Below are 24,339 nucleotides of genomic sequence, written 5' to 3' on the forward strand. Positions count from 1 at the left end.
ATTAATAAAATACGATAGAAATCATTATTCATTCCAAAGACACGATCATTCAGAAGCTAATATTACACACAAAAAAAGTAGGTTCTCCATTATTTCAGTTTTTTTATGAATTAGAAAATGCTCGTTAAAAAAAGGCAGGGTTGGTAAATGAAGATTCTACATGTAGATTTGAAGGTAATGAATTCCATAGTGACAGTGCAATAGTAAAAAAAATGCTGAATGTCTTGATCATTCCCACTTCGCTTTTGAAGGATGAGGAATAACAATCTGTTAATGAACAGAATCCACGATGGTGAATAAGGAATAATTAAGCACTAACACATGCTTAATACAGCTTAAAATGCAGAACTGCAAATGTTGCAAATGTGCAAATGCCATCACGTACTAAAAAATATTTTTTCTCTTTTAGCCAAGGGGCCATGTGTGAGGGTAGAGAGCAGGCGTTTCTGCACTAATCAGTTAGCACATCAGCACTGCCGCACACTGATTAATGCAGGATTAGCACGTGAACCCTTACTGCTTACAGAATAGGTGGCGATACGTGCTCACGTGCTAATTTTTGTTAATGGTTGTGTGCTAATGACAACATACTATTGAAAAATAGAAAATCAGCCATTTTCCAACTGCGGTAGAAATGGCCTTTGCATGTGGGAAAGACCCACATAAGTGCATACTAAGGCCACTTTTTTGCCACAGCTTTGTAAAAGGGTCCCTTAGGGATTTCAGTATACCAACTTGGGAATCTCTGATGTTTATTTATTTGGATTTAGTTCACATACCTTTTCAGCTATAGCTCAAGGCAAGTTACACTCAGGAACACCATTTCCCTGAGATAGAGCCCTGAAACCCAAATGAGGATAGCGTATCGATGAGTTGGCAGTGAACTACAATGTCAAATGCCGCAGATAGATCAAAGTGGATGAGGACAGAGTAGAGGCCTTTGGATTTGGCTAGGAGGTGGTAATTGGAGAGAAGGAAGAAAAGGAGATAGGGGACGACGGAGGGTCAGCAGAGCAGATGGGAGGAGGGAGAGGTGGAGGCGATTCGATTGAGAACTCAAGACTAATCTTGTAAACCTTGTAATGGAGGTATTCAGCCATAGTTTGGTGAGAAAGGGAAGGAGGAGTTGGAAGTGAGGGCACTTTGAGTAGAGAGTTGAGCATTGCAAGGAGATGGTGAGGGCTGGATCCAAGAGAATCAGTCAAGCAGGTAAAGTAGTTTTGTTTTGCAAAAAAAAAATACTTTTTCACAGAAAAAGTGGAGAATAATTGGAATGGTCTCCCAGTGGAGGTAGTGGAGACATAGGGGTAGATTCTGTATAGGATGTTGGTTTCAGCAGCTGCCAAAAAAGTGGCTGAGAATCGCACCAGTATCCTAAACAGAATCACCACCTAACTGCCCCAATTCTCTAACCAGCGCCCATATTAGAGAATTGCCTAGGCCCTTGCCATCAGCCGATCAAGGGAATCCCCCTGCTGTGATCAGCTGAGTGGCCACAGCAGGACCTCCCTGCAAAGTCCCCCGGCAGGAAGGATACCCAGTCCCTCCTGCCACTGAACCCCCGAATCCTTCAGGAAGCATCCGAGCAGGAGGGATGCCCACTCTCTGCCCCTGAACCCCTATGCCCCCACCCGTTGAAGCAGCCAGGCAGAAGAGATGCCCACTCCCTCCTGCCCCCGAACCCTTCAGGAAGCATCTGGGCAGAAGAGATGCCCACTCCCTTCTGCCCCTGAACCCTCCTGCCCCCCTGTTGAAGCAGCCAGGCAGGAGAGATGCCCACTCCCCTCCTGCTCCAGAAACCCTCCCCCCCATTGAAGACCTGCAGGATGGATGCCCACTCCCTTCTGCCACCCCTGAACCCTCATGGAACCTCCGATACCTTGTGAACAAGAAATACCCCTGACACCCCCCAAGGCTGTACGCCCTCCATACCTCTAATTCTATCACCCACCCACCCCCAACCCCCACCCCCGTACCTTGTATTTGCAAATCTTGCAGGAGGGAGAATCACACCCTCCGGCTGTCAGGCCCGCCACTCCAAAATGGTGGGCCTTCCCCTTCTCAGTGCATTCTGGGATGCACCAGCAAGGGTTCTAAGGCTCTGATTAGCTCAGGGCCAGTCAGGCCAACTGGGACAACCGGAGTATTAAGCCACTCCCACTGCATCCCAGGATGTACCGGGAAGGAGGCCTAAGATTTTAGAAAGCAATGGTTTTGTTACATTTCCCATAGAATAGTTTATTATTGCAAGTAGACTATTGTAATATTGGTTTCTTAGATTGTCTCATTGTCCAAGACTGATCATATCTTCTTTTATTTCTTGCATCTTCACTGGCTTCCAGTCAATGCAAGAATATTATTTAAGCTTTACTGTTTTCTCTTTAAGACTATACAAGATGAGGCCCCAGGCAATCTGTATGATTCTTTTGATTTTCCTCTGACCCCAGCCACTTATGCACTGAGATATATTATTCCTTTTATTTTTCCTGATCTAAGAGGGAAAAAGTTGACAAAATTACTTACTTCTTCTTTTCATTTCAAGCAGCAAAGCTGTGGAGAAATCTCCCATCCCAACTAAAATCCATTTCAAATTACAGATTATTTAGAAAATCCCTGAAAACATTTCTTTTTCAAAAAGTTATAATTCGGTAATAACCAAAAACAAAAGAAACTGTGGAGAAAATGTTCCTGATGCAGGCATTTATTCAGTCAATTGAAATGATAATCCACATATGCATAAGATGGACCCATCACAGTCCGTGTTTCGACAAACATGCCTTCTTCAGGGGTTCTTGATTATGCTATGAGATCAGAAAAAACAAATGTGGAAGCTAAGAAACCAGCATGAAACCAAAGCATAAGACTGTGCTACCAAACTGGCGAAGTTATAGTGAAGAAAGCTGAAATCATGGCTTGCATCATCAGTTTTCTGTATTCAGGTGCCAATTCCTTTATAAGCACATAAGCATTGCCTCTGCCGAGTCAAACCATAGGTCCATCATGCCCAGCAGTCCGCTCCCGCGGCGGCCCCCCAGGTCAATGACCTGTAGTGATCTATTACTCAAGAGCATTTTGTCTTGTATAGTAACCCTCCCTTACCCTTACCCTTCAGGAACTCGTCCAATCCCTTTTTGAAACCCAAAACCGTACTCTGCTCAACCACCCCCTCTTGAAGCGCATTCAAGGTATTCACCACCCTCTGGGTGAAGAAGAACTTCCTAGCATTTGTTCTGAACCTATCTCCCTTCAATTTTTTTGAGTGCCCTCTAGTTTTTGTTGCCCCCGCCAGTCTGAAGAATCTGTCTCTCTCTACCTTCACTATACTCTTCATGATCTTATAAGTTTCTATCATATCCCCTCTAAGTCTCCGCTTTTCCAGGGAAAAGAGCCCCAGCTTCTCCAGCCTCTCAGCATACGAGAGGTTTTCCATGCCCTTTATCATTTTTGTTGCTCTTCTCTGGACCCTCTCGAGTATTGCCATATCTTTCTTTAGGTACGGCGACCAGAACTGGACGCAGTACTCCAGATGCGGTCGTACCATTGCCCTGCACAGCGGGAGGATAACTTCCTTGGTTCTGGTAGTGATACCTTTTTTGATAATGCCCAATATTCTGTTCGCCTTTTTTGAGGCCGCTGCGCATTGTGCTGCCAGTTTCATTGTTTTATCCACCAAAACCCCCAAGTCCTTTTCTAGGTTGCCTTTTCCCAATGTCTTCCCCCCCATCGTGTAGTTGTACATCAGGTTCCCTTTCCCTATGTGCATAACTTTACATTTCTCCACATTAAAGCTCATCTGGCATTTATCTGCCCACTGCTAACCTACATGTATTCAGTTTCGGAAAGGACATGGAGATGGGAATTAAAATGTCCATGCTGAGAAGTGGAAAATCCCCACCAAAGTTTAGAGGTTCTGCCAAACACAAAATCTATTATAAAACCATATGGATGTGCAGTGAGATCAGTGATTTTGCAAAGCTGCATGTGGGTAAAAAGTGTTTCTCTAGCTCACAGTTCTTCAACTGCTGGTCCGCGGACTGGTGCCGGTCCGCAAAAAAGTCTTGCCGGTCCGCGAAGGATTCAGACCCTGCCGCAGCAAAAGGTGCCGGCGTCAGCTGACATGCAACTTCCTGTTGCCGTCACTATGCCGGCACTCCTGTCTGCCACCACCGACTTCTCCGCACCCCCAGAAAAGCAGCGGCAGGTCTGTGTGCTTTTAACTTTGGCACACAGCTGCCCCTAGGCAGTATTTTAGCACGGTTTCATGAGGCAGCCTCGGGGCCTTTGGTAGGCCGGCCCACATCGCATCATCGAAGCAGGCCGGCTTACCAAAGGCCCCGAGGCTGCCTCATGAAACCGCGCTAAAATACTGCCTAGGGGCAGCTGTGTCCCGAAGTTAAAAGCACACAGAGCTGCCGCTAGCCTACAAAGAGGAAACATTTGCTGGAGAGGGAAGGGAGTAGGGGTGCTCCTGGACAAGGGAGGGGAAGGGGCTGCTGCTGGCAGGGGAGAAGGAAAAGGGTAGAGAGTTACTGTTGGATAAGGGGAGGAAGAAAGGGAGAAGGTACTGCTGGACAGGGGAGGAGGAACATTGGAAGGAAACAGCTGGCAGGGAGATTAGAGGAGGGGAAGAAGTCAGGATGGAATGGAGAGATCAGATGAGGGAAAGGGGAGAGACAGAGGAATGACAAGGTAGAGAGAGATTGATGCTGGGAAGGGGGGTCAGATGAAAAATAAGGAAAGAGGGACAAAGATGCTAGATCTGGTGTAGGAGAGAGGGGCATAGAAAGAACGCAGATACCATATGGGAGGGGGAGGGGTAGAGGGCAGACAGTGGATGGAAGAGGCAGATGCTGGATTGAAGAGACAGAGGGCAGACCCTAGATGGAAGAGAGTGAAAAGACAATGAAAGCAGAAACCATAGACGACAAAAGGTAGAAAAAAATAATTTTATTTCTATCTTGTGATTAGAATATATCAAATTTAAAATATGTATCCTGCTAGAGCTGATGTTAGACATAACTGGGGAGTACAAAGCCCAGGCAGTGCGTCTTTAGCTTCCAGCTGGCTTAGGGCTCTCTCTGACCAGGAGGCAGTTGCCCTAGTTGCACTCCCCCTAACACCATTCCTGCCATGTGTGACTGCAGTATTCTGTTAGCATGATATTTGTGTAGCATTCTGTAATAATTTGGCTTATTCAGTTTTCTTGATAGTAGAGGGGATATATGTGAAGGGGAGGGGAGACGGGAGTTTTGTTCATCTTTGCCCTGTATTATTTATATTTATAAAATGACAATTGTACAGAATATTGTTTCTCTTTATACTTTAATAAAATATGTTCAATATAAAATCATAACTATTTGAGGCTGGTACGGATGGGATCAGATGATTAACGGGACCGAGCTCGCGGGGACAGGGCGGCAATGGGGTTTTTAAAAATTTCAGTCTTATTAGTTTGCCGGTCCACTAAATAATTATTTTATTTCCGCCAGTCCATAGGTGTAAAAAGGTTGAAGAACACTGCTCTAGCTCACAAGTGCATGGAAGTAGCTTTGTAAAATCACTATTACCTGGCTGCAGGCATATGCTGATTCAGCAGCTCCAGTCACCCCAGCCCATCTGACACCCCTGGCAGGCAATTGATCTTCCCTCCCCCACAGTAGATGGTAATCCTCCCTACTCCCTTATTGGGGTTACTGGGGTCTAGAGCAGTGGTCTCAAACTTGCAGCCCACCAGGTACTATTTTGAGACCCTCGGTATATAAAGAATGATTCTTTATGGAAAACTTGTGCCTTAAGTGTCCAGTGGTCATGTCCGCAACCGCCTTCAGCTCTCACCTCCAGCACGAGATTACGTACACACGTACAAGCTGCACTGCCTCCAATGATTCCTTACATTCTGGAATCAGGGCTTTAGGCTCCTCCCTCAGTATCCTGGATACAGAGGGAGGTGCCTAAGGCCTCATTGACTCAGACGCCTATGGCCTCAACCCCTTGGGAGGGGCCTTAGGTATCTGAACTGATGGGAATAATTGTATTATGCATAATATAAGGGGGGCCCCCATAACCAATATGTATAAGATACACTTTTAGTTAAAACTTTAAAAGACACTAATATTATATGTAAGATGTAGCTGAATAATTGGCACAGCAAAGTATAAACAGCACAGCTCGCAGAGTACATATTTTTCCTTCATAGAACAAAATATTTAGATTTAATGTCTGGAACAAGATGTTGGAGACATAACAGTAGGTCCCAGAGGATGAGCTAAAAGTCACACTAACATATCTGTTTATAAAAACATATTTTTCTTACAGTAGTTGTTTAGACAGCTTAGAAAGAAAACCACATCTGTTTATAAGAACATAGTTTTCTTCCACTTACATAGTTAGGGCAAATATTGATGAATTTGTAGTTATAGAAAATCATGAGATTGGTTTTGTAAATGAGATATTTGCAATAAAATAGAACATATGTGTGCAATGTCAACATGTTATTCACTTCCTTCTATTCAATAGCATGTGATGAGTTACATCATTGTTGCTAAGGAAGTAAAATTTAACCAGAAACCATGTGGCTTGAATAGTACCAATAGAATATTGTTGAAATATGTAATTTGTAAATGGATTGTAATTGGAAGATGTACCACCTACGAATGTTTAATAATGAATTAATTAATGATGTCAATGCCCAATAAAACGGCCAGTAACCTGTATTTGAGAAGCCTTTCTGACGTCCCATTATTTTGGAGGATACAGAAATGCTTCTCAAAGCTTTGACTATTAGCTACACTTGAGTGTGGAATTCTTTGATCTCCTCTGGCCTCTCTCCTTTGGCCCCTCCCCATGATTTACATGATGCAACGGGGAGGGGAAAACCCACCATTTAGACAGGCAGGCCCAAAACAGGAGCCTAAGAGTGAGCTTCTTGCTTCCAACATTTTAAAAAGGTATGGGGGAGTTTGAGGTGGTGTGTGTGGGGGGGGGGGATATCTAGTGGCATGAGGGAGTGAGCATCCCTCCTGTCATTTTGGGAGGGGTTCGGGAAGGGGCAGTGGCTCTGTGATGCCTGGTGCAGGGGGAGTCATGGTGCGGGGTGCAGGGTGTTCTGCATGGCAGGAGGGATTGGGCATCCCTCCTGCCATTTGTTTTGGGTTTGGGGGGACAGTGGCTCAGGGGACCGCATTTGTCGGGGGCCATTGAAGAGGGCCTTCATTGGTAGTGGGGGACGTTTTCTCTTTTTTTTATAGGACAGATATTTTGCATGGAGAGGGCAAAGGGGAAGGGGAAGAGTAAGGGATGGTTCAGGAGGGCTGTGTGGCATGGTTGGCCTCCGTTGAAAGGAAGGAGTGGGTATCCCTCCTGCCATTTTTTTTCTTGTACAGGGGTTGGGGTCTGCATGGCAGGAGGGACTGGACATCCCTACTACCATTTTTGCCGCGGGGGGGGGGTCGATGTCAATTCCAGGTGTCGGTGCCAGTGTTGGTTTGTCAGGGGGATGTTAGGGAGGAACGTTATCGGTGGGAGGGTTTTTTTAAAAAATGGGGCAGATATTGTGCATGTTTAACACACGCACATCTGTGTCCATTAAAAAAGAAAAAAAAAAGGTTTCCTGCTCTGAACAGCTGAGTGGCAGGAGGCTGCTATGAGGGCTTTCCCTGCCTCTCAGTTGTTTGGGCTTCTCCTGCTGGCTCTGCACATGTGTGAGAGTCGCTCTTACAGCGATCAATCGGATGGGAGAGATGGTGATTACGGCGAACCTCCGGCAAATCATTTGCATGCAAACTTATTTGTGCATCAATCGCTCTTTTGGAGTCAATCAAAAATCGGATCACTGCGGACCCAGGTGGTATTACCGATCCTGTATGGGAACTTTTCTTCCTTCTATTTTTGTGAATGGAAAGGCTGAGGATGTCAGAGTTCAGTTAAAATATGTGCTTTATAAGAAAATATAATAATGTGTTTTATAAAATTTATAAGCATTGCTGGCCTACCCGGTGAACTGTTCCTAGTGGTGGTGGCAGCGTGTCAATGTGTTGAGAGGAAGAGGTGGTCTGAGAAATTCTGCTGAGCAAACTCCAGGCCCATTTCCACTCCCCAATTAGTCCACTCCACTCAACTGGTTCATACACTGAGTAGGTCTTTGGGTGTTGTTCCTGGGTAGTTGTTTTGGGATCTCTTCCAATAGTTTGTCAGTATCTCCTTGTGGTTGAAGGAAGGAAACTTTGTTAACCTTAGCATTAACCTTCAGAATATGTTTGTAACAGCGCTGCTTGTGTGGCATTAGGCTATGTAGTGATCGAAAGAAAAAAACAGACCTTTGCACATTTTTGCACTATATGGTGGGTGTATGAGGAGATTCACATTTCCTGCACAGCTAAGTCCGTGTGAAGTTACCTTGTGCTGTATTTGACATCTAGCAAGGTCTCTGTTTGGAAGGAAAGATCTAAACTTAAAAATGAAGTGGCCAGAAGTTATGGTAAAAGCAGAAAGTGTAGCTGGTTTTAAGAAATATTTGGACAAATTCCTGGAGGAAAAGTCCATAGTCTGTTATTAACACATGGGGGAAGTGTCTGCTTGCCCTGGATCAGTAGCATGGAATGTTGCTATTCTTTGGATTTTGACCTGGATTGGCTACCATAAGAATGGGCTACTGGGCATGATGGACCATTGGTCTGACCCAGTTAGGCTATTCTTATGTTATGTTCTCATCTGTAGGGGCCTTTGTTTTCACTTCTTATTTTAATGTATTTTTTTTCTGGGAACTTATCAGTGTTTTTTTATACTGGGAACAAAAATGGAAGAGAATTAATGTGTGTGGAATGGGGGGGTAACTAATTTCTTCAGCTAAATAATTCAATCTACCTCAACCAGACATAGGAGAACTCAAGTACCATTCACACACCCTCCAACCAAAAACATCAAAAGAAAAAAACTGCTCGACAACTTCCTAGTCATTCGAGCTGCAACACTCGACCCCCAACTCTACAACCTCTTGACCTCGACCACAGACTACAAAACCTTCAAAAAAGAAATAAAAACCCTTCTATTCAAAAAACACATAAAACCGAACTAACATAATCAGCACTGTCCCAAGCATCACCTGCAACTACTCCTTATGTACTTCTGATGTCATGACAATTCAGACATAATTTATGTTATGTTATGTTTGGAATAATGGTTACTGTCTTAGACTTTAGGACCTGGGATTGGGGAGAGATGGCATCCTCAGTACTTTATAATGCAAGTGAAACGAGGATTTGGTCAGACTTTTGAAGGGTCTGCAGAAGAAAAATATTGTATAGGCCGGGGACATGAGACAGCAGGAAATGGGAACTTTTCTTCCTTCTATTTTTGTGAATGGCAAGGCTGAGGATGTCAGAGAGTTCAGTTAAAATATGTGCTTTATATGAAAATATAATAATGTGTTTTATAAAGTTTATAAGCATTGCCGGCCTACCCGGTGAGGTGTTCCTAATGGTGGTGGTGGTGGCAGCGTGTCAATGTGTTGAGAGGAAGAGGTGGTCTGGAAAATTCTGCTGAGCAAACTTTGGGCCCATTTTCACCCCCCCAGTTAGTCCACTCCACTCAACTGGTTCACACACTGAGTGGGTCTTTGGATGTTGTTCCTGGGTAGTTGTTTTGGGATCTCTTCCAGTGGTTTGTCAGTATCTCCTTGTGGTCCAAGGAAGGAAACTTTGTTAACCTTAACATTGACCTTCAGAATATGTTTGTAACAGCGCTGCTTGTAATGTAATGTAATATATGAGGTTCAATTAAAAAAAAATTTTCACTGCCTGTTTCTATTCTGACCATTTATTCCGTTTCATGGTCATTACAAAAAATATTTTTTTACATAGGAGGGGGGTGTCAAAAAATGATGGGCCCCGGGTGCCACATACCCTAGGTACGCCACTGGGGAGCATTCCTATGATGTAACCCCATTTGGAGTCTCAACCCTCATTTTGGGAAGCACTAATGTAGAGAGTGTAGAAAGTGATATCAGTAGTATAAACTCTTGTGTGACTGAGATGTAATCTATGTCAGGAGATTCTCTACCTCTTTGCATCAGCTCTAGGTTAATTTTTGCTTATTTTCTCTCTCTTACATACTAACCTGTTTCCTTTCACTCTGTCTGCCTTTGAACAGTTCCCTCTCATGCCCACTGTTGATGCCCATCTACCTCTTCTCTTTTCCTCTGCTTAAATTATTTCTGCCTTTTCTCCCTGTGGGCCCAAATGCATGTTAGGATCATTTCCATTTTATCAGTATGGGGTAGGGGGGGTCATATCCTCAGCATATCTGCTATTATATACAGTATCTTTGTAACAATTCCATCCCTCTGCCATTTTACTTTCATCTGTTCTCCCTTGTCTCTATGAATCTGTCCCTCAAAATTTATGCACCTATATCATTTATCGCTAGCCCATTCTCACAAAATATTTTCACGTCTGTCTATCTTTGCTCTTGTTTTTCTTCCCTCTCCCTGCTCCTATCTCTGGGCACTAGCACTTTCATCTCCCACCTCTGGGATTTTACATGTCACTGCAGGAAGTGCTTGTCCGCTTCTCAGGCAGCAGCAGAGCCCTGTGGCTTTAACAAACCTCGTTTAATTGGGAGGAAGCCAGGAGGGTTTGAAAGAACTGAAATATCTATGAAACTCCTTTTATCAGGCATAATTTAAACTCTGCATGGAAAAAAAAAATCCTATACACATAAAGAAAAGTCAACTTCCCTCCTGCTGTGAGCGCTCCCCCCTCTCTCCCCCGGCCCAGGCAGGCTCCTGCGAGATTCCAGCTTTTCATTTTTCTAAAAGTGTCAAAGTAGATTTGTGCTCTGTGGTTGGGTGAAGAGAAAAGGAATGCGTAGCTCTCACAGCCTCTCCATGAGGATGGTAGCTTACAAGAAATAGAAGCTGGCAGTTGCTTTACTCGGGGAGCAGTCAGAAAATCTTAAATCTTCTGACAACTTAACAGCTAGGTCAGAAAAGGTCCCCCTTTTGACTGGCTGTGCATAGGCAAAAGCCCACACTCAGGAAAGTTTTAAGAATACTCAAGAGGTTGAGCTCATGTAACATTAAAAACCTTTGCAGTCTGGGAACAATATTTGTGGCCAGGCAGAATGGAAATGAAAAAAAAAAAAAAAGAGGGGGGGGGGGGGGCAAACACATGTGCATGAATTTGTGAGAAGAACACAGGGCCAGACTCAATAATTGGTACCTATAAAAGATAGGTGCCTATTGCATGTCAATCACATTTCGGTGCCCATTACAGAATCGTGCTTAGTGGCACTTTACTTAAAACTTAGGTACCTGTAATGTAGGCCAGGATTTTAAAGGCCTACATTATAGGCACCTACTGTAAGTCCTTTAGAGAATCACACCTAGCGGCGCCTAAGTCTTTCTTCACCCCTAAACATGCCTACTTTGGTGTTAGGCGCCACTAGGCATTATGCGATAGAATCGCGCTTATGAAGATAGGCGCCTATTTCCCAATTAAATTTTATTTTTTTTCAATTATGAGCTTGTTAAAGCTCATAACTGAAACCAATTAAATAATGAAGTTAGGTGCCTAATTTTAGGTGCCTCTTTTAGAATTCCCCAACATTTAATGAGGAGAACTTGGCATAAGATGATTTGGGACTAGATTCTATAAATGGTGCCAAAAAAAAATAAATCTGCAATTCTATATAAATGGCACTCAATGTTAGGTGCCGGTTTTAGAATAGTGCTTAGCGCCAGGAACCGAACCAAATTTTAGACGTGGACATTTACACCAATTGAAATGCGGTACAAATCCTTGTGCCTAAATTAGGCACGGATCCCCCTTTATTCTATAACTATGCATGTAAATTGCAGGAATGCCCCTGATCTGCCCAAGACCTTCCCATTGCTACAACCCTTTTAGGACCCACAAAATGTAGGTATGTAAATTTTAATCAATTTCGATTAGCACCAATACTTGCTCATTAGGATCCCAGTCATCGGAGCTAATTGGCTCATTCAATTAAATTGCATGCACAAATTGGGCACGTGCCCAAATATGCACATGCAATTTTGAGCACTTTTTATAGAATTGGGGGGATAATGGTTAGTACTGGGGGATATACATGATATAGTATTATGGTAGGGTAGGGCTTGTAGGAAAGATGAGTTGGTACAGTGTTAATGGTGACAAAAGCAGAGGTCAGCACATTACTCATCAGCTAAAACTTAAATCACCCTTATGTCATAGTAAGTTAAAGGTTTTCCAGACAACCCACCATCAGGAAGCTGGTACAGCTGAGGTGGCAGAGTACTGAAGAAGTCATGATGTAGGGCATTTCCAGCAGACACGCGGCCCCGGGGACAACATTTCAACATTCTTGTTGCGAGATCCTCAGCTTCTATTACTCTGCCCAACCTAGGAAATCAAAGCAAGACAGTCACTGAATCTCCTTTTTCATCCAAAGACAGCCATTTGCCAGACATGAAATGCGTGAAACAATTACTGCCACTATTAGACCATTAAATACCTTCACGATTATAAATGTGCTTTTCTTTTTTACTTTATTTGCTTACCTTCTCAGGGAAGAAGGCCTGACATCCTTGTGTGTGTGTGTGTGTGTGAGAACAAGTCCAGAGGATTTTTTTTATTAGGGAGGGATCCATTAGTTTAGTGTGAAACATCTTGTTTGAATTGTCATTTAACATTGCAATTAAAATTATAACAATTCATGTACACCAACAGAAGTATTCAACAGAAAGGCTATTAAAATGGTCAGTGGTCTTCGTCATAGGCGTATGAGGACAGCTTAAAGAATTCAATATGTATACTTTGGAGGAAAACAGGGCGAGGGGAAATATGATAGAGACATTTAAATCAACCTACAATCAAGAAATGTTATTAGCCAAGTGGTGGAAATGCCCACTGAAAAACCATTTCCTTACAGTGGGAAAAAAGCCTCAACTTTGTTTCATGTGCAGACGGCAACCCGATGAGTTTTTCAGCCGTTCTTATTCTGTATCATGGGCAAACAACTCCACTATTTTTCAAAAATGCAATCTTTCAAAATGGGAGCATATCCCACCACTGTGTACAGGGAACAGGTAAAAGAACCTAAGGAAAAGTTTCACTTATCTTCAAAGCTGTTAATAGAGCCAGGATTGCGATCCGACGCAGTGATCTTCTTCCATGTTCGGCATTTAGAGTGCAGATAAGGAACCAGTATCCAAGTCCAACAAGGCCCTTGTTTCACCAACGAGTGGCTGCTTCAGGGAGTTCCCTCCTATTCCCTGAAGCAGCCACTCGTCAGTGTCAGTATAGTAACATAGTAACATAGTAGATGACGGCAGATAAAGACCCGAATGGTCCATCCAGTCTGCCCAACCTGATTCAATTTAAATTTTTTTTTTTTTTTTTCTTCTTAGCTATTTCTGGGCAAGAATCCAAAGCTTTACCCGGTACTGTGCTTGGGTTCCAACTGCCGAAATCTCTGTTAAGACTTACTCCAGCCCATCTACACCCTCCCAGCCATTGAAGCCCTCCCCAGCCTATCCTCCACCAAAGGGCTATACACAGACACAGACCGTGCAAGTCTGCCCAGTACTGGCCTAGTTCAATATTTAATATTATTTTCTGATTCTAAATCTTCTGTGTTCATCCCACGCTTCTTTGAACCCAGTCACAGTTTTACTCTCCACCACCTCTCTCGGGAGCGCATTCCAGGCATCCACTACCCTTTCCGTAAAGTAGAATTTCCTAACATTGCCCCTGAATCTACCACCCCTCAACCTCAAATTATGTCCTCTGGTTTTACCATTTTCCTTTCTCTGGAAAAGATTTTGTTCTATGTTAATACCCTTCAAGTATTTGAACGTCTGAATCACATCTCCCCTGTCTCTCCTTTCCTCCAGGGTATACATATTCAGGGCTTCCAGTCTCTCCTCATACGTCTTCTGGCGCAAGCCTCCTATCATTTTCGTCGCCCTCCTCTGGACTGCCTCAAGTCTTCTTACGTCTTTCGCCAGATACGGTCTCCAAAACTGAACACAATAGTCCAAGTGGGGCCTTACCAATGACCTGTACAGGGGCATCAACACCTTCTTCCTTCTACTGACTACGCCTCTCTTTATACAGCCCAGCATCCTTCTGGCAGCAGCCACTGCCTTGTCACACTGTTTTTTCGCCTTTAGATCTTCGGACATTATAACCCCAAGGTCCCTCTCTCCGTCCGTGCATATCAGCTTCTCTCCTCCCAGCATATACTGTTCCTTCCTATTATTAATCCCCAAATGCATTACTCTGCATTTCTTTGCATTGAATTTTAGTTGCCAGGCATTAGACCATTCCTCTAACTTTTGCAGATCCTTTTTCATATTTTCCACTCCCTCTTCGGTGTCTACTCTGTTACAAATTTTGGTATCATCTGCAAAAAGGCACCCTTTTCTGTCTAACCCTTCAGCAATGTCACTCACAAACATATTGAACAGGATTGGCCCCAGCACCGAACTCTGAAGCAAAAACGAGCAGAGGAGGGAGACAGAGGAGAGCAGGAGGCTAGGGGCTGGGCGAGAGTTAGCTCCGCCCACCCCCACCGCGTCAGAGGAGTCAGCACCCGAACCCCCCATAAAAGGGGGCGGAGCCAACGACGAACGTGGTGCACAGCATCAGGCAAGAGGAGTAGAAGCAGCAAGGGAGAAAAGCAGTTTTAGAAGCAAAAACGAGCAGAGGAGGGAGACAGAGGAGAGCAGGAGGCTAGGGGCTGGGCGAGAGTTAGCTCCGCCCACCCCCACCGCGTCAGAGGAGTCAGCACCCGAACCCCCCATAAAAGGGGGCGGAGCCAACGGCGCACAGCCGTTAGGCGCGCGGCGAAGGCGAGCGGCAAAGGCGCTCGCCTTAGCGAGAGCGCCTTTGCGAAGGGCCTCAAGAAGGGCCAAGTCACTACACCCAAGAGCACAGGGAAGGACTGAAAGGTGAGGAAGTGGCAAGCAGCGCAGAAGAGACGAACACACAAGCAGCAGTAAGGTAAGGAAGAGAAAAGACAACACACACAAGAAAGCAGCAAGGCAAGAAGCAGATACAGAAGGAACAACCACACACAAGCAAAAGTTAGGCAAGGTTGTGCAAAGGCACCAGGCACAGAAAGAACAATCACACAAACAAAAGTAAGGAAAGGTAGAGCGTAGGCAGTCCATACAAAGGCAGAAGGCAGTAAAGCAAGAAGCAGGTGCAGAAGGAAGCAGGCACCGAAGGAACACGTAAACTTATCTGTTTTCTTAAAGTAGTAACCCCGATGGAAGCAGAAGGTAACCAGAAGATGAGCTTTCCAGTGTTCTGCGCGGACTGTCATATGTATGACTACCTCCCCTCGGGGAGACAGTCATACGTATGCAGTCGGTGTCAGGAGCTGAAAAGCTTGAAGAAAGAAGTCAAGCGACTTGAGGACAAGATACAGGAGCTAGAAGGACTTTACACCACGGAGGACCCTACCAGGGCATTTGAAGACTTCAGGAGTGAGAAACACATCGAGAAGGAAGTCAGGGAACTCGAGGAATTCATTGAGGAAGCATACAGGAGGAGGGTGGAAGAGAACGAACTCCAGATGAGAGATGATGCAACACCAACTTGGAAGGGGGAGCAAGAAGCAGATGACCTCAAAGAAGACACCCACAGAAGAATACCACACGAGGGGGAAGAATTGGCTAGTCGATGCCCAGAAGAAGAGAGAGCTAAGCACACCGAGGACATTGACCTGAGACCGATAAGAAAATTGAAGAAGGGAAAGTCAGCGATCCTGGTGGGAGACTCGATATTGAGGCATGTGGATAGCCACATAGCAGGAGGAAGAGAGGATCGACTGGTGACCTGCCTCCCAGGAGCGAGAACCAAGGACATCGTGGACAAAATTGGGAAGGTCCTGGAAGGAGCGGAGACGGAAGAGACCGCAGTAATGATCCACATCGGGACGAATGATGTCAGCAGGAGAGACTACAGAAGAGGCACGCTGATAGAACAGTTCAAGATTCTAGGAAGGAAACTGAAGATGAGGACCCAGAAGATAGCATTCTCAGAGATCCTACCGGTACCGAGGGCAGATGTGAAAAGGCAGGAAGAACTACAATCAATAAATGCATGGATGAGGAGATGGTGTGAGGAAGAAGGGTTCCACTTCGTGAGGAACTGGACAACGTTCTGGGGCAAGAGCAAGCTCTACAGGAGAGATGGACTGCACCTGAGCGTGGCGGGAACAAGACTTCTAGCAAACAACGTCAAGAGAGGAATAGAACAGGCTTTAAACTAAGAGAAAGGGGAAAGCCGACAGTCGACCTAGCGTCGATGATTCGGAAGAAGGTATCCCGTGAAGATACTAAGGGGAAAAAAGGCAGGGAAGAAACAAGAGACAAATTACAGGAGTCAACTAACCCAGAAGAGGAGGTTAGAAAGATTGTAGCAAAAGAGAAGACACCAAAGACTGAAGCACAGGGAAAAGAAATGAAGACGACAAAATGCCAGGATCTAAACTGCATATATACTAATGCAAGGAGTTTAAGAAACAAAATGGGGGAGCTAGAAGCCATGGCCAATGCAGAGGACATAGACATCATTGGAATCTCTGAAACGTGGTGGAATGAGGAAAACAAATGGGATACAGCACTGCCGGGGTACAAGCTCTATCGCCGGGATAGGTCAGGTCAGAAAGGAGGAGGAATAGCCCTATACGTAAAAGAAAGCATACAATCGACAAGAATGGACACAGCGGAGATGATCAACAAACTGGAATCGCTATGGGTTAAAATACCGGGTAGGAAAGGGCATGAAATAAAGATGGGCCTATACTATCGTCCACCCGGGCAAACCGGAGATAGCGATAAAGAAATGGATGCCGAGATGAAGCGAGAATGCAAAAGTGGTTACACAGTTGTTATGGGAGACTTCAACTATCCTGGGATAGACTGGAGTCTTGGAAGCTCAAGATGCGCTAGGGAGACAGAATTCCTGGAGGCTATACAAGATTGCTTCATGGAGCAGCTTGTTAGAGAACCGACGAGAGGAAATGCCACTCTGGATTTAATCCTAAATGGACTAAGGGGACCTGCAAAGGAAGTGGAAGTAGTGGGACCGTTGGGAAACAGTGATCATAATATGATCAAGTTCAAGGTTGAAGTAGGCATACCGAACGGAAAGAGAACCATAGCGACATCTTTCAACTTCAGGAAAGGAAACTATGAAGCAATGAGGGAAATGGTAAGGAAGAAACTTAGGAACACTTCCAAAAAATGGCAAACAGTAGAACATGCCTGGTCTTTTTTCAAAGACACAGTGAGCGAGGCACAAAATCTGCACATCCCCAGATTCAGAAAGGGGTGCAAAAAGGGTCGAACAAAAGACCCAGTATGGATGACTAAAATAGTGAAGGAAGCGATAGGCAATAAGAAAAATTCATTCAGGGAATGGAAAAAGGACAAAACTGAAGGGAACCAGAAGGAGCACAGGAAGTATCAAAAAGAATGTCACCGTGTGGTTCGAAAAGCCAAAAGAGAGTATGAAGAGAGGCTAGCCAGGGAGGCACGAAATTTCAAACCGTTCTTCAGATATGTTAAAGGGAAACAGCCAGCTAGGGAGGAGGTAGGACCGCTGGACGAAGGAGACAGGAAGGGAGCGGTGAAGGAGGAGAAAGAAGTCGCAGAAAGACTCAACATGTTCTTCTCGTCTGTATTTACAAACGAAGACACAACCAACATACCGGAACCTGAACAAATATTCAATGGAAATCAAGCAGAAAAATTAACATCCATGGAAGTGAGCCTTGATGATGTACACAGGCAGATAGAAAAACTTAAAACTGACAAATCCCCGGGTCCGGACGGAATCCATCCCAGGGTTCTGAAGGAATTAAAGGAGGAGATAGCGGAACTACTGCAGCAAATTTGCAACCTATCCTTGAAAACAGGCATGATCCCGGAGGATTGGAAGATAGCCAATGTCACGCCCATCTTTAAAAAGGGATCAAGAGGTGACCCGGGAAACTACAGACCAGTGAGTTTGACTTCGGTTCCGGGGAAACTGACAGAAGCACTGGTTAAAGAACACATCGATGAACATCTGGAAAGAAACGAACTTTTGAAAACAACCCAACATGGTTTCTGCAGGGGGAGATCGTGCCTAACGAACTTATTGCACTTCTTCGAAGGAATTAACAAACGGATGGACAGAGGAGACCCCATAGACATCATATACCTTGATTTCCAAAAAGCCTTTGACAAGGTGCCTCACGAACGTCTACTCCGGAAACTGAAGAACCATGGAGTGGACGGAGACGTACATAGATGGATCAGAAACTGGTTGGCGGGTAGGAAACAGAGGGTAGGGGTGAAGGGCCACTACTCGGACTGGATGGGGGTCACGAGTGGTGTTCCGCAGGGCTCGGTGCTCGGGCCGCTGCTATTTAATATATTCATAAATGATCTAGAAACAGGCACGAAGTGTGAGATAATAAAATTTGCGGACGATACAAAACTATTTAGTGGAGCTGGGACTAAAGAGGAATGCGAAGAATTGCAAAGGGACTTGAACAAATTGGGGGAATGGGCGGCGAGATGGCAGATGAAGTTCAACGTTGAGAAATGTAAAGTATTGCATGTTGGAAACAGAAACCCGAGGTACAACTATACGATGGGAGGGATATTATTGAATGAGAGCAACCAAGAAAGGGACTTGGGGGTAATGGTGGACATGACAATGAAGCCGACGGCACAGTGCGCAACAGCCGCTAAGAAAGCAAATAGAATGCTAGGCAAGAGATCGCTCACCAGCCAGGCGTGCCTCGTGGAAGAGGAAGGAGAGGAGAGTGAGACACCAGCACCGGCAGGAAGCGGAGGAGAAGGGCTGCGGAAGGGAGACTAGCAGCCGGGAGACCAGCAAGCCTAGGGGTAGCGGCGAGAGGTAGCTCCGCCCCCACTCAGCGTCATCGGACAGACTCCCCCTTAAAAGGGGAGGAGTCAACGGCGCGAGGCAAGAGATCGCTCACCAGCCAGGCGTGCCTCGTGGAAGAGGAAGGAGAGGAGAGTGAGACACCAGCACCGGCAGGAAGCGGAGGAGAAGGGCTGCGGAAGGGAGACTAGCAGCCGGGAGACCAGCAAGCCTAGGGGTAGCGGCGAGAGGTAGCTCCGCCCCCCCTCAGCGTCATCGGACAGACTCCCCCTTAAAAGGGGAGGAGTCAACGGCGCGAGGCAAGAGATCGCTCACCAGCCAGGCGTGCCTCGTGGAAGAGGAAGGAGAGGAGAGTGAGACACCAGCACCGGCAGGAAGCGGAGGAGAAGGGCTGCGGAAGGGAGACTAGCAGCCGGGAGACCAGCAAGCCTAGGGGTAGCGGCGAGAGGTAGCTCCGCCCCCCCTCAGCGTCATCGGACAGACTCCCCCTTAAAAGGGGAGGAGTCAACGGCGCGAGGCAAGAGATCGCTCACCAGCCAGGCGTGCCTCGTGGAAGAGGAAGGAGAGGAGAGTGAGACACCAGCACCGGCAGGAAGCGGAGGAGAAGGGCTGCGTAAGGGAGACTAGCAGCCGGGAGACCAGCAAGCCTAGGGGTAGCGGCGAGAGGTAGCTCCGCCCCCCCTCAGCGTCATCGGACAGACTCCCCCTTAAAAGGGGAGGAGTCAACGGCGCGAGGCCGTTCGGCGCGCGGCGAAGGCGAGCGGCAAAGGCGCTCGCCTTAGCGAGAGCGCCTTTGCGAAGGGCCTTGCAAGGGACGAGTATCTACTATCAAGAACACCGAGGAGGACTGAACGGTAAGGAAGCGACAAACACAGAAGGTAAGGAAGAGACAGACGCCAAAGGAACAAATCCACACATACAATCAAGGTGAAGTAGAGCGGAGACAGCACACACAAAAGAGACAGCAAGGCAAGCAACATAAGGAAGCAGCAGGCAAGGGACACAAGCACACACAAGGGAAGCAAGAAATGGAAGCCCAAGGAAGTCAGAAGGTGAGCTTTCCGGTCTTCTGTATCGGCTGCAATATGTATGACTACCTCCCTTCGGGGACCCAGGCATACATTTGCAATCGATGCATGGAGATGGATAGCTTGAAATATCAGGTAAGACTACTGGAAGGAACAGTGATGGAACTCGAAGACAGAATCCGAGCACAGGAGAAGATTCTAGTGGAGTACAGTCCAAACGACGAGGTCAAGGAACTAGAAATGTTCATAGAGGAAGCTCATCAGCACCACGTAGAGATCCCAGGGCTGGAAAACTGTACTCAGGAAACCGATGTGAGGAGAGAAGACACCCATGCAAACACAGAAGAAACCGAAGACGAGGTAGGAGACAACCGCACACCAGGAGGAATAGTGAGAGCACAGGAAGACATCGCCCCACCCAAAGAACAGGAAAAAATTTCAAGAGTATCATTGGAGGAAGAAGACTGGCCCTACTCCAAGGACGTGGACCAACGCCCCCCAAGGAACTCCCGAATAAAGAGGATGGGGATCATCGTAGGCGACTCCATCATACGACATGTGGACAGCTACACCGCAGGAGGAAGAGAGGACAGAGTCGTCACCTGTCTGCCTGGAGCAAGAGTGAAGGATGTGACCAACAGGATCTCCAGGATCATAGATGGAGCAGGGGGAGAGGACACCGCTGTACTTATCCACGTGGGAACAAATGATGTGAGCGGGCGGAAGTATGACAGGGAAGAGCTGAAGGGCCAGCTCCGCTCTCTCGGAAGACAACTGAAGATCAGGGAGGTGAAGGTGGCCTTCTCTGAGATCCTCCCAGTACCAAGAGCGGATGGAAAGAGACAAGGGGAATTGCAAGTAATCAACGCCTGGATGAGACGATGGTGCGAAGAAGAAGGCTTCGACTTCGTGCGCAACTGGACGGCGTTCTGGGGAAAAAGCAAGTACTACAGAAGGGACGGACTACACCTCAACAAGGAAGGAGCAAGAGTTTTGGCAGGCAACATGAAGAAGGCAATCGAGAAGGCTTTAAACTGAAAGACAGGGGAAAGCCGACAGTCGACCACCGGTCGATGGTACGGATAGCAGGATGCCCCGACGAAGAAGCCAAGGACAACTACACCTACACAAGAGAAGACGACCTCACAGCCAATAAGGGAGAAAAAGCAGGAAGGGACAACTCAGACACAGGAGGGGACGACCACACAGCAAACAAAGGTGATAACACAGGAGCAGTAAAGGATACCGTAATTGAAACTACAGGGAAGGCCAAGAGTAGAAGGTCCAAAAAGGTAACACGAAGGGAACTTAGATGTATGTATACGAATGCTAGAAGTCTGGGTAACAAAATGGGGGAACTAGAGACAATAGCAAGACATGACATATTGGATATCATTGGCATAACAGAAACATGGTGGAATGAAGAAAACAAATGGGACACAGTACTACAGGGATACAAACTGTATAGAAGAGATCGAGTAGGGCAGAAAGGTGGAGGTATTGCTCTATATGTTAAGGAGGGAATAGATTCTGTTGAAATGGTTACAACAGAAATGAAAGAGAAGCTTGAATCACTCTGGATCAAAATTCCTGGTCAATATGGCGCAGATACGAAAATTGGCCTTTACTATCGTCCACCAGGACAGGCGGAGGAAACTGACTCAGAAATGATGGAGGAAATCAAACAAGAATGCAAGACAGGCAATGTAATTATATTGGGAGACTTCAATTTCCCAGGGATAGACTGGAAACTAGCAACCTCCAACTGCGGCAAGGAAGCCAAGTTCCTGGAGGTGCTAGGGGATTGCTTCCTGGAACAAATGGTAAAAGAGCCGACAAGAGGCAACGCCACCTTGGACTTGGTCCTAAATGGCCTCACGGGACCGATAACAGAAGTGGAAGTCATAGTTCCACTGGGAACGAGTGATCACAATGTAATCAACTTTAAACTTGACATCGGGAAAGGGAAACATGCCAAAACCTTAACCACCACCTTGAACTTTAAAAAGGGTAAATACGATAGCATGAGAGCCATGGTAGAAAAACGACTCGAGAAGATGGTGGACAAACTTGAAACGGTTGATCAGGCATGGACCCTACTGAAAAATACTATCACAGAAGCACAAGATCTCTACATTCCGAGGATTTCCAAAGATCGGAGAACAAAGAGCAAAAGAGAACCGGCATGGCTTACCATACAGGTGAAGGAAGCCATAAAAGAAAAGAAGGACTCTTTCAAAAAATGGAAATGCATAAAGACAACCGAAGCCTGGAACAAACATAAAGATGATCAGAAGAAATGTCACAAGGCGGTGAGGGATGCAAAACAGGAATATGAGGAAAAAATAGCCCAGGAGGCCAAAAACTTCAAGCCCTTCTTTAGATACGTGAAAGGGAAAAAACCTGCAAAAGAGGCAGTGGGACCCCTGGACGACCAGGGAAGAAAAGGGTACATCAAGGAAGATAAACAAATCGCAGACAAACTAAATTCCTTCTTTGCGTCCGTCTTTACGAAGGAGGACACCTCAACAATACCTGAAGCGGAGAAAGTGTTTGCAGGAGAAATAGAAGACAGCCTCACCACAGTTGAAGTGGACTTAGACCAGATATACTATCAGATCGACAAACTTAAAAGTGACAAATCCCCTGGACCGGATGGGATTCATCCGAGAGTCTTAAAGGAATTGAAGTTTGAAATCGGAGAGTTATTGCAAAAACTTGCAAACCTGACAATCAGAACTGGACAGATACCGGACGACTGGAGGATAGCGAACGTCACCCCAATTTTCAAAAAAGGATCGAGAGGGGAACCGGGCAACTATAGACCTGTTAGTCTTACGTCTGTCCCTGGCAAGATGGTTGAAGCACTGATCAAGGATAGCATAGTCCGGCACTTGGACGCATACGACTTGATGAAACCCAGTCAACATGGATTCAGGAAAGGGAAATCATGTTTGACTAATTTACTCCAATTTTTCGAGACCGTGAACGAGCAAATTGATAGTGGGAAGCCGGTGGACATAATATACTTGGACTTCCAGAAAGCGTTCGACAAAGTTCCACACGAAAGACTTCTCAGGAAACTACAAAGTCATGGCATAGAGGGGGATATACAAAGATGGATAGGCAAATGGCTGGAAAACCGAAAGCAGAGAGTGGGCATAAATGGGAAGTTCTCCGACTGGGAGAAAGTGACTAGTGGTGTACCCCAGGGCTCGGTACTTGGGCCGATCCTTTTTAATATTTATATCAATGACCTGGAGGAAGGAACATCCAGTGAGATCATCAAGTTTGCAGACGATACAAAACTATGCCGGGCAATCAGATCGCAGGAGGATCGAGAGAAACTCCAGAGCGACTTGTGTCGGTTAGAAACATGGGCGGAGAAATGGCAGATGAAGTTCAATGTGGAGAAATGCAAGGTAATGCATTTAGGCAATAAAAATAAGGAATACGAGTATACAATGTCAGGTGCAACTCTGGGGAAGAGTGAACAAGAAAAGGACCTGGGTGTACTGATAGATAGGACCCTGAAGCCGTCGGCACAATGCGCGGCAGCGGCAAAGAAGGCAAATAGAATGTTGGGCATGATAAAGAAAGGAATCTCGAGTAGATCAGAGAAAGTTATAATGCCGCTTTATAGGGCAATGGTCAGACCACACTTGGAATACTGTGTCCAACATTGGTCCCCCTACCTAAAGAAGGATATAAAGCTGCTGGAGAGGGTGCAGAGACGAGCAACAAAACTGGTGAAGGGTATGGAGAAACTGGAATACGAGGACAGACTTATAACACTAGGATTGTTCTCCCTTGAGAAAAGGAGACTGCGTGGGGATATGATCGAGACCTTCAAAATACTGAAAGGAATCGACAAAATAGAGCAGAGAAGATTATTTACATTGTACAATTTGACACGGACTAGAGGACATGTAATGAAGCTGAGGGGGGACAGGTTCAGGACTAATGTCAGGAAGTTCTGCTTTACTCAGAGAGTGGTTGACACCTGGAATGCTCTCCCAGAGGAGATTATGACAGAATCGACCATCCTAGGCTTCAAGAGCAAACTAGATGCATATCTCCTTAAGAGAGGCATATAAGGATTTGATGGACTATAAATTACGCCAGGTGTACACCTGGCAGGGCCTCCGCGTGTGCGGATCGCCGGACTTGATGGACCGAAGGTCTGATCCGGAGAAGGCAGTTCTTATGTTCTTATGTTCTTATGGGTATTACAACAAGGACAAAAGAAGTTATCCTGCCATTGTATCGGGCGATGGTGCGCCCGCATCTGGAATACTGCGTCCAATATTGGTCTCCGTACCTTAGGAAGGATATGGCGTTACTCGAGAGGGTTCAGAGGAGAGCGACACGCTTGATAAAAGGGATGGAAAACCTCTCATACG

The 24,339-nt window shown here is 45.9% G+C and overlaps 1 protein-coding gene across 1 annotated transcript in view; it reads right to left on the bottom strand.

The window, feature by feature from the left end:
- The window catches only part of CDK15 (cyclin dependent kinase 15), a 158,819-nt gene that overhangs the window by 27,792 nt on the left and 106,688 nt on the right, over positions 1-24,339 (bottom strand). The window contains exon 12 of the mRNA XM_033945924.1: positions 12,259-12,398. Coding sequence (XP_033801815.1) covers positions 12,259-12,398 — 140 coding nt within the window. The remainder of the gene's footprint in view (positions 1-12,258; positions 12,399-24,339) is intronic.

This window comes from Geotrypetes seraphini, chromosome 5 (assembly GCF_902459505.1).
Source record: "Geotrypetes seraphini chromosome 5, aGeoSer1.1, whole genome shotgun sequence".
NCBI lineage: Eukaryota > Metazoa > Chordata > Amphibia > Gymnophiona > Dermophiidae > Geotrypetes > Geotrypetes seraphini.